This window comes from Leptodactylus fuscus, chromosome 7 (genome assembly GCF_031893055.1).
Source record: "Leptodactylus fuscus isolate aLepFus1 chromosome 7, aLepFus1.hap2, whole genome shotgun sequence".
NCBI lineage: Eukaryota > Metazoa > Chordata > Amphibia > Anura > Leptodactylidae > Leptodactylus > Leptodactylus fuscus.
The window spans coordinates 153,187,889-153,199,961 of record NC_134271.1 but is presented as its reverse complement, the minus strand read 5'-3'; the positions used below and the strand labels follow the sequence as shown (position 1 = coordinate 153,199,961).

The 12,073-nt window shown below is 40.6% G+C and overlaps 1 protein-coding gene across 1 annotated transcript in view; it reads right to left on the bottom strand.

Moving 5' to 3' along the window:
• The window catches only part of LOC142214651 (NACHT, LRR and PYD domains-containing protein 3-like), a 260,153-nt gene that overhangs the window by 124,361 nt on the left and 123,719 nt on the right, over positions 1-12,073 (bottom strand). The window contains exon 10 of the mRNA XM_075283591.1: positions 11,181-11,351. Within this exon, the coding sequence (XP_075139692.1) occupies positions 11,181-11,351 (171 nt within the window). The remainder of the gene's footprint in view (positions 1-11,180; positions 11,352-12,073) is intronic.

Sequence of the window (12,073 nt, the reverse complement as noted above, 5' to 3'; positions counted from 1 at the left end):
TAGGGCACATGTATGATACTGGTGTACCCCAGATAACGTATGCAATGTCATATGTGGGTATATACTGATATTAGGGCACATGTATGACACTGGTGTACCCAGGATAACGTACGAAATGTCATATGTGGGTATATACTGATATTAGGGCACATGTATGACACTGGTGTACCCAGGATAACGTATGTAATGTCATATGTGGTATATACTGATATTAGGGCACATGTATGACACTGGTGTACCCGGGATAACGTATGTAATGTCATATGTGGTATATACTGATATTAGGGCACATGTATGACACTGGTGTACCCAGGATAACGTACGTAATATCATATGTGGGTATATACTGATATTAGGGCACATGTATGACACTGGTGTACCCGGGATAATGTACGTAATGTCATATGTGGTAAATACTGATATTAGGCACATGTATGACACTGGTGTACCCAGGATAACGTATGTAATGTCATATGTGGTATATACTGATATTAGGACACATGTATGACACTGGTGTACCCAGGATAACGTATGTAATGTCATATGTGGTATATACTGATATTAGGCACATGTATGACACTGGTGTACCCGGGATAACGTATGTAATGTCATATGTGGTATATACTGATATTAGGGCACATGTATGACACTGGTGTACCCAGGATAACGTACGTAATGTCATATGTGGGTATATACTGATATTAGGGCACATGTATGACACTGGTGTACCCCGGATAAGGTATGCAATGTCATATGTGGGTATATACTGATATTAGGGCACATGTATGACACTGGTGTACCCGGGATAATGTACGTAATGTCATATGTGGTATATACTGATATTAGGCACATGTATGACACTGGTGTACCCAGGATAACGTATGTAATGTCATATGTGGTATATACTGATATTAGGACACATGTATGACACTGGTGTACCCAGGATAACGTATGTAATGTCATATGTGGTATATACTGATATTAGGCACATGTATGACACTGGTGTACCCAGGATAACGTATGTAATGTCATATGTGGTATATACTGATATTAGGACACATGTATGACACTGGTGTACCCCGGATAATGTACGTAATGTCATATGTGGTATATACTGATATTAGGGCACATGTATGACACTGGTGTACCCCGGATAATGTACGTAATGTCATATGTGGTATATACTGATATTAGGGCACATGTATGACACTGGTGTACCCCGGATAACGTACATAATGTCATATGTGGTATATACTGATATTAGGGCACATGTATGACACTGGTGTACCCCGGATAATGTACATAATGTCATATGTGGTATATACTGATATTAGGGGACATGTATGACACTGGTGTACCCCGGATAACGTACGTAATGTCATATGTGGTATATACTGATATTAGGGCACATGTATGACACTGATGTACCCCGGATAACGGACGTAATGTCATATGTGGTATATACTGATATTAGGGCACATGTATGACACTGGTGTACCCAGGATAACGTACGTAATGTCATATGTGGTATATACTGATATTAGGGGACATGTATGACACTGGTGTAACCCGGATAACGTACGTAATGTCATATGTGGTATATACTGATATTAGGGCACATGTATGACACTGATGTACCCCGGATAATGGACGTAATGTCATATGTGGTATATACTGATATTAGGGCACATGTATGACACTGGTGTACCCAGGATAACGTACATATTGTCATATGTGGTATATACTGATATTAGGGCACATGTATGATACTGGTGTACCCAGGATAACATATGTAATGTCATATGTGGTATATACTGATATTAGGGCACACGTATTACACTGGTGTACCCCGGATAACGTATGCAATGTCATATGTGGGTATATACTGATATTAGGACACATGTATGACACTGGTGTATCCAGGATAACCTACATAATGTCATATGTGGGTATATACTGATATTAGGGCACATGTATGACACTGGTGTATCCAGGATAACGTACGTAATGTCATATGTGGTATATACTGATATTAGGGCACATGTATGACACTGGTGTACCCAGGATAACGTACGTAATGTCATATGTGGGTATATACTGATATTAGGGCACATGTATGACACTGGTGTACCCAGGATAACATATGTAATGTCATATGTGGTATATACTGATATTAGGGCACATGTATGACACTTGTGTATCCAGGATAACCTACATAATGTCATATGTGGGTATATACTGATATTAGGGCACATGTATGACACTGGTGTACCCAGGATAACGTACGTAATGTCATATGTGGTATATACTGATATTAGGACACATGTATGACACTGGTGTACCCAGGATAACGTATGTAATGTCATATGTGGTATATACTGATATTAGGGCACATGTATGACACTGGTGTACCCAGGATAACGTACGTAATGTCATATGTGGGTATATACTGATATTAGGGCACATGTATGACACTGGTGTACCCAGGATAACATATGTAATGTCATATGTGGTATATACTGATATTAGGGCACACATATGACACTGGTGTACCCTGGATAAGGTATGCAATGTCATATGTGGGTATATACTGATATTAGGGCACATGTATGACACTGGTGTACCCGGGATAATGTACGTAATGTCATATGTGGTATATACTGATATTAGGGCACACGTATGACACTGGTGTACCCCGGATAAGGTATGCAATGTCATATGTGGGTATATACTGATATTAGGGCACATGTATGACACTGGTGTACCCAGGATAACCTACGTAATGTGATATGTGGGTATATACTGATATTAGGGCACATGTATGACACTGGTGTATCCAGGATAACCTACATAATGTCATATGTGGGTATATACTGATATTAGGGCACATGTATGACATTGGTGTACCCAGGATAACGTACGTAATGTCATATGTGGGTATATACTGATATTAGGGCACATGTATGACATGGTGTACCCGGGATAACGGACGTAATGTCATATGTGGTATATACTGATATTAGGGCACATGTATGACACTGGTGTACCCAGGATAACGTATGTAATGCCATATGTGGGTATATACTGATATTAGGGCACATGTATGACACTGGTGTACCCCGGATAAGGTATGCAATGTCATATGTGGGTATATACTGATATTAGGGCACATGTATGACACTGGTGTACCCGGGATAATGTACGTAATGTCATATGTGGTATATACTGATATTAGGCACATGTATGACACTGGTGTACCCAGGATAACGTATGTAATGTCATATGTGGTATATACTGATATTAGGACACATGTATGACACTGGTGTACCCAGGATAACGTATGTAATGTCATATGTGGTATATACTGATATTAGGGCACATGTATGACACTGGTGTACCCAGGATAACGTATGTAATGTCATATGTGGTATATACTGATATTAGGCACATGTATGACACTGGTGTACCCAGGATAACGTATGTAATGTCATATGTGGTATATACTGATATTAGGACACATGTATGACACTGGTGTACCCAGGATAACGTATGTAATGTCATATGTGGTATATACTGATATTAGGGCACATGTATGACACTGGTGTACCCAGGATAACGTATGTAATGTCATATGTGGTATATACTGATATTAGGGCACATGTATGACACTGGTGTACCCGGGATAACGTATGTAATGTCATATGTGGTATATACTGATATTAGGGCACATGTATGACACTGGTGTACCCAGGATAACGTACGTAATGTCATATGTGGGTATATACTGATATTAGGGCACATGTATGACACTGGTGTACCCCGGATAAGGTATGCAATGTCATATGTGGGTATATACTGATATTAGGGCACATGTATGACACTGGTGTACCCGGGATAACGTATGTAATGTCATATGTGGTATATACTGATATTAGGACACATGTATGACACTGGTGTACCCAGGATATCGTATGTAATGTCATATGTGGTATATACTGATAGTAGGGCACATGTATGACACTGGTGTACCCAGGATAACGTATGTAATGTCATATGTGGTATATACTGATATTAGGGCACATGTATGACACTGGTGTACCCGGGATAACGTATGTAATGTCATATGTGGTATATACTGATATTAGGGCACATGTATGACACTGGTGTACCCGGGATAATGTACATAATGTCATATGTGGGTATATACTGATATTAGGGCACATGTATGACACTGATGTACCCCGGATAACGTATGTAATGTCATATGTGGTATATACTGATATTAGGGTACATGTATGACACTGGTGTACCCGGGATAACGGACGTAATGTCATATGTGGTATATACTGATATTAGGGCACATGTATGACACTGGTGTACCCAGGATAACGTATGTAATGTCATATGTGGGTATATACTGATATTAGGGCACATGTATGACACTGGTGTACCCAGGATAACGGACGTAATGTCATATGTGGGTATATACTGATATTAGGGCACATGTATGACACTGGTGTACCCAGGATAACGGACGTAATGTCATATGTGGTATATACTGATATTAGGCCACATGTATGACACTGGTGTACCCCGGATAACGGACGTAATGTCATATGTGGGTATATACTGATATTAGGACACATGTATGACACTGGTGTACCCGGGATAACGGACGTAATGTCATATGTGGTATATACTGATATTAGGGCACACGTATGACACTGGTGTACCCAGGATAACGTACGTAATGTCATATGTGGTATATACTGATATTAGGGCACATGTATGACATGGTGTACCCGGGATAACATACGTAATGTCATATGTGGTATATACTGATATTTGGGCACATGTATGACACTGGTGTATCCAGGATAACGTATGTAATTTTTTTTTTTTTTTTTATGTAGTTTGTTAGCCCCACATACACTCACCGGCCACTTTATTAGGTACACCATGCTAGTAACGGGTTGGACCCCCTTTTGCCTTCAGAACTGCCTCAATTCTTCGTGGCATAGATTCAACAAGGTGCTGGAAGCATTCCTCAGAGATTTTGGTCCATATTGACATGATGGCATCACACAGTTGCCGCAGATTTGTCGGCTGCACATCCATGATGCGAATCTCCCGTTCCACCACATCCCAAAGATGCTCCTCTATTGGATTGAGATCTGGTGACTGTGGAGGCCATTGGAGTACAGTGAACTCATTGTCATGTTCAAGAAACCAGTCTGAGATGATTCCAGCTTTATGACATGGCATTGCATTATCCTGCTGAAAGTAGCCATCAGATGTTGGGTACATTGTGGTCATAAAGGGATGGACATGGTCAGCAACAATACTCAGGTAGGCTTTGGCGTTGCAACAATGCTCAATTGGTACCAAGGGGCCCAAAGAGTGCCAAGAAAATATTCCCCACACCATGACACCACCACCACCAGCCTGAACCGTTACCGATACAAGGCAGGATGGATCCATGCTTTCATGTTGTTGACGCCAAATTCTGACCCTACCATCCGAATGTCGCAGCAGAAATCGAGACTCATCAGACCAGGCAACGTTTTTCCAATCTTCAATTGTCCAATTTCAATGAGCTTGTGCAAATTGTAGCCTCAGTTTCCTGTTCTTAGCTGAAAGGAGTGGCACCCGGTGTGGTCTTCTGCTGCTGTAGCCCATCTGTAGCCTCAAAGTTGGACGTACTGTGCGGCGTTCAGAGATGCTCTTCTGGCTACCTTGGTTGTAACGGGTGGCTATTTGAGTCACTGTTGCCTTTCTATCAGCTCGAACCAGTCTGGCCATTCTCCTCTGACCTCTGGCATCAACAACGCATTTCCGCCCCCCACAGAACTGCCGCTCACTGGATGTTTTTTCTTTTTCGGACCATTCTCTGTAAACCCTAGAGATGGTTGTGCGTGAAAATCCCAGTAGATCAGCAGTTTCTGAAATACTCAGACCAGCCCTTCTGGCACCAACAACCATGCCACGTTCAAAGGCACTCAAATCACCTTTCTTCCCCATACTGATGCTCGGTTTGAACTGCAGGAGATTGTCTTGACCATGTCTACATGCCTAAATGCACTGAGTTGCCGCCATGTGATTGGCTGATTAGAAATTAAGTGTTAACGAGCAGTTGGACAGGTGTACCTAATAAAGTGGCCGGTGAGTGTAGAGCTCACAATGTACATTTTTTTCCCTATCAGTATGTCTTTTGAAATATGGGATGGAAATCCATGCAAACACGGGGAGAACATACAAACTCCTTGCAGATGGTTTTATGCCCTTGGCGGGATTTGAACACCAGGAGGGCTGCAGTGCTAACCACTGAGCCACCGTGTGGCCCCAACGTAAGTAATTTCATATGTGGTATAAACTGATATTAGGGCACATGTATGACACTGGTGTAACCGGGATAACGTACGTAATGTCATATGTGGTATATACTGATATTAGGGCACATGTATGACACTGGTGTACCCCGGATAACGTACGTAATGTCATATGTGGTATATACTGATATTAGGGCACATGTATGACACTGGTGTACCCAGGATAACGGACGTAATGTCATATGTGGTATATACTGATATTAGGGCACATGTATGACACTGGTGTACCCAGGATAACGGACGTAATGTCATATGTGGTATATACTGATATTAGGGCACATGTATGACACTGGTGTATCCAGGATAACGTATGTAATGTCATATGTGGTATATACTGATATTAGGGCACATGTATGACACTGGTGTATCCAGGATAACGTATGTAATGTCATATGTGGTATATACTGATATTAGGGCACATGTATGACACTGGTGTACCCAGGATAACGTATGTAATGTCATATGTGGTATATACTGATATTAGGGCACATGTATGACACTGGTGTACCCAGGATAACGTATGTAATGTCATATGTGGTATATACTGATATTAGGGCACAGCCGGACACAGAAAGGAAGAAGGGTTATTGGGTTTTTGGATGCCATGACACTTTTGCAGAGCTGAAACGCCAGTAAAGTGGAATTCCGATATGTGACCTTATTTTGGAAACTACACCCCTGAAGGATTTCTCCAGGGGTACAGAGAGCATTTTTAACCCCCAAGTGTTGCTATAACTTATTATCCATAAATGAATACGCAGATGATTGTGAGAGGTGAAAATGACAATTTTTCCAGGAATCCGTCATTTCAGTGAGTAATATGTTGTGCCCGCCTTGTATCAGAGATGAACGCTCTAAAAGCTGTTGTGCCCGGGATACCCGCTTACCAGTTTTTGGAGTGTTTGTCTCTGCTGACATAAGTCGGGCACAACATATTGGGCACTGAAATGGCGAATCTCTGGAAAAATTTCATTTTTAACTTCTCATTATCAGCTGCAATTTCATTTCTGGAAACTAAATAAATGCAACACTCAAGGGTTAAAAACGCTCGCTACGCCTCTTTATAAATCCCATCAGTGGGGTATTGTCCAAAATGGGGTGACATGTCTGCGGATTCCACTTTATTGGCAATTCAGGGGCTTTGCAAAAGTGACGTCCAAAAACCAAACTGTGCTCCAAAAACCAAAATACCGCTCCTTCCCTTCTGTGCCACATATGACATTAAGTCCGTTATCCGGGGTACACCAGTGTCATACATGTCGGCATACACCACCATTTGGGTACACAGCAGGGCGCAGATGTGAAGGAGCGATATGTGCTTTTGGAGTGCAGATTTGGATTGTTGGTTTTTGGACACCATGTCACATTTGGAGAGACCCTAAAATTTCCCCTACAAAATGGGGTCACTTCTTGGGGAATTCCAGTTTACTGGCACCTCCAGGGCTCTGCCAAAACAACATGTACCCCAAAAGCTAAAAAGTTCAGTGCTCCTTCCCTTCTGAGCCCTGCTGTGTGCCCAAGCAGCAGTTTATACCCACATATATCATTTTTTGCCCCTCGGGATGGCCCCTTAATAGTTTTAGGAGTGCAGGTCTCTGACAACACAAAGTGGGTGCAACGTATTGGGCACCGAAATGGCAGATTTCTTTCAAAATTTAAATTTTCATTTTGTACATTAATTTTTGGGAAGCATTTTTAGCCTCAAAATGATAATACCCCTTGATACATTCTTTGATGGGTGTAGTTTTTAAAATGGGGTCACTTTTAGGGGGTTTCCATTGTATTGGTACTTTAGGGGCTCAGCAGATGTGACATGGCACCTGAAAACTATTCCAGCAACATCTTCCCTCCAAAAGCCAAATAGTGCTCTCTCCATTCTGAGCCCCGCCATGTCCCCATACAGCAGATTATGGCCACATATGGGGTATTGCCGTGTTCAGGAGAAATTGTGTAACAAACTGTGGGGGGATTTTTCTCCTACCAGGTGGATTGAGGGGGTCTTTGTGTATTTTAGGTAAGTGATAGAATAAACTTATTGTTGGATTTTTGATATGTAGATACTCCTCTTTTTTAGACAGAATGCCTTCTGCATGAGCTTTATTAACAAGTAGTAGGTACTTTTATAAATGAGATTGTGCGGGATCCGAATCCAATTTAATATAATAGTTAGTATCTGCTAAAATTCTATTAGCTTCTTGAATGGAACATTTTTTATTTTGCACAACCACTCCTCCCCCTTTATCTGCATTTCTGATTATTATTATATCTGAATTGTTTTTAAGGGATTTTAAGGCTTTCTTTTCATCATGAGTGAGGTTTGAGGGAACCTCACTATGATTGGTGAGTTTTTTAAAATCATTTGAGACTAGAGAAAAAAACGTCTCAATATTATGACCCTTATGATGCAACGGGTAAAAGGTGGATGGTGGTTTGATTTCAGTGGCGTTTGGATATATAATATCCCCCATTGTTGAAGTTTCAGCAGACTCAATTCTTTCAATCTTTTGATGTTGAGAATCCTGAACTATAAGGAAATGTCTATTAAGTGTAAGTTTCCTAATGTATCTATTTAGATCATTGTATCATTGTAAATCATCCACTTTTTGAGTGGGGCAGAAGGATAGTCCTCTAGACAAGAGACTGGTTTCAGCTGATGAAAGTTCATACTTGGATACATTGAAGATCCATGTCCCTAAACTCTGTTCCTTTTGGGACTGGGGCTCAGTGTTTCTTCATCTATTTTGCCTCTCCTTCCTTCTCTGCAGCCTCTAGTTCTTTTTCTAAGGACTTTGTTATAGTGTTCTGTGTCACATTGTGTTGTATTTTTCTTTTGTTGCCCATTGGTGTATAATAATCTATTATCTTGGTTATTTTTGTTTGGAGGGGACCCTCCCTCAAATGGTATGTTATTGGTATGTTTATAAAATGGGGTCATTTATTGGGGTTTTCAATTGTTTTGGTAACTCAAATCTTCTTTGAATGCGCAATGGGCCTGAAATATCTGCAAGCACAATTTGTGTCTTGAAATCCACTTGTTGCTCCCATCTTTTTGGGCCCTACCGTGCGTCCGTACGTAGGATTAAGGCCACAAAGTGTACATTTTTGAACACAGGAGAAATGGGGTCATCTATTTTAGGGTGTTTTTATTCATTTTCATGTGTTATGTGCAAAAAAATTGCCTATAAAATGACACTTTTGTGTAAAAAAAAATGAATTTTTTTGTTTGATGCAAATTTTATAAAATCTTATGGGGTCAAAGTACTCACTATACCCCTCAATGAATACCTTAAGGGTTGTAGTTTATAAAATGGGGTCATTTATGGGGGTTTTCAATTGCTTTGGTAACTGAAATCTTATTCAAATGTGCAATGGGCCTAAAATATCTGCAAGCAAAATTTGTGTTTTGCAATCCATTTGGCCCTCCCTACCTCTTGGGCCCTCCTGTATGTGCGTACATAGGACTAAGGACACAAAGTGTACATTTTTTAACACGGGAGAAGTGGGGTGATATATTTTGGGGTGTGTTTCTTCATTTTGATGCGTTGTGCGCAAAAAAACTGGCTTTAAAATGACACATATTTGAAGAAAATGAAAATTTAATTTTTTTCATCATTTGTAATAATTCTTGTAAAACAATATTTGTTTGATCAAAATGCTCACTGTACCCCTCAAAGATACCTGAAGGGGGCGAGTTTTACAAATTGGGTCATTTCATGGGAGTTTCTGTCATTAGGCCGCCTATTCCTGTCTGCAAACATCGCTTGGTACAGGAAAAAATCACAAACTCCAAATTTCCAAAATTTGCTTATAAACTCGATAAACTTGTAAATTGTTACTCAAATATGCTAAAATTATTTCAAATATGCTTGAAACACAAAAGGAACATTTGGAAGTCTATAACTACTAACTGTTTTGCCCTGTATTATTGTGTATATGTGAGATATCGCAGCTGAAAATGGAAAACCTTGAAACATTTTCAAAATCTTCATCATTTGCGAGTTTTTTAATAAATTTACGCAAGTTATATCAGTCTAATTTTACCTTCTCAGTAAAGTACAACATGTCACGAAAAAACAATATCAGAATCGCTTGGATGCCTAATACTGTTACACAATTATTCACTAATAAAGTCACACAGGGCAAATTTCCAAAATGTGGCTTGGTCCAAAACAGGCTGGTCACTAAGGGGTTAAAGAGTGTATGAATGGAGGAGGTGATGGAGTAGCATTTGTGTGCAGCATGTCATCCATGACAGATGGAGGGGCTGCTGGGATATTGGGTGGAGGTAATAAATAGTCTCGTTATCAGCACATCATTGTAGCCAAACTTAGGGCCATGGTCAACCAAGGAACGATCCGGAGAACATGGAGGGGTCGTACCTACACTTATCCTTATGGGGAAGTAGCCTGGATGAGGGTAAAGCGTCCTCCGCCTATATAAGCAGGCTGTGGTAACATGAGGGGAGAACACTAACTCCACCTTCACACCCGCTCTCACTCCCTTCAGATTAACACGTCACATCTGTCATGTATATTCTGTGTTATTCTAACCTTCTTTACCTTTTGCACTGTAACCTGTGATCTATTTGTATGAATTACACCTTTTACTCTGTTTCATCTACGAGTTGGATTGGACTCCATCTGCTTCTTGGTGTCACCGAAGTGCAGCTCTAGTCTCATCAGTCACGTGGTGTGAGACTATATATAACAGGGTGCAGAGTATATAATAGGATAACATCCCTGTATAACTTGTCCCCACATGTCTCCTCCTGTACACATCTCTTATACTCACTATAATTCCTCTATCCTGCAGGCTGGACTGGACAGAGCGGCCATCAAGTCACTGAAGTGAGGACCGGACAGACGGTTACCAGACAGGACAAGTATCTTCAGGGACCGGTTATTCCTTATTACAGAGGCCAACTGGGTGCAGGAAGTGTCTGGGAGATCATTACTAGCCAAACTGTAAGAATAAGAAGAGGAGATGTATCAGCAGCTGTATCACACAGGATAGGATTAGATACACAGCTCAGTATACAGTATCACACAGGATAGGATTAGATACACAGCTCAGTATACAGTATCACACAGGATAGGATTAGATACACAGCTCAGTATACAGTATCACACGGGATAGGATTAGATACACAGCTCAGTATACAGTATCACACAGGATAGGATTAGATACACAGCTCAGTATACAGTATCACACAGGATAGGATTAGATACACAGCTCAGTATACAGTATCACACAGGATAGGATTAGATACACAGCTCAGTATACAGTATCACACAGGATAGGATTAGATACACAGCTCAGTATACAGTATCACACAGGATAGGATTAGATACACAGCTCAGTATACAGTATCACACAGGATAGGATTAGATACACAGCTCAGTATACAGTATCACACAGGATAGGATTAGATACACAGCTCAGTATACAGTATCACACAGGATAGGATTAGATACACAGCTCAGTATACAGTATCACACAGGATGGGATTAGATACACAGCTCAGTATACAGTATCACACAGGATAGGATTAGATACACAGCTCAGTATACAGTATCACACAGGATAGGATTAGATACACAGCTCAGTATACAGTATCACACAGGATAGGATTAGATACACAGCTCAGTATACAGTATCACACAGGATAGGATTAGATACACAGC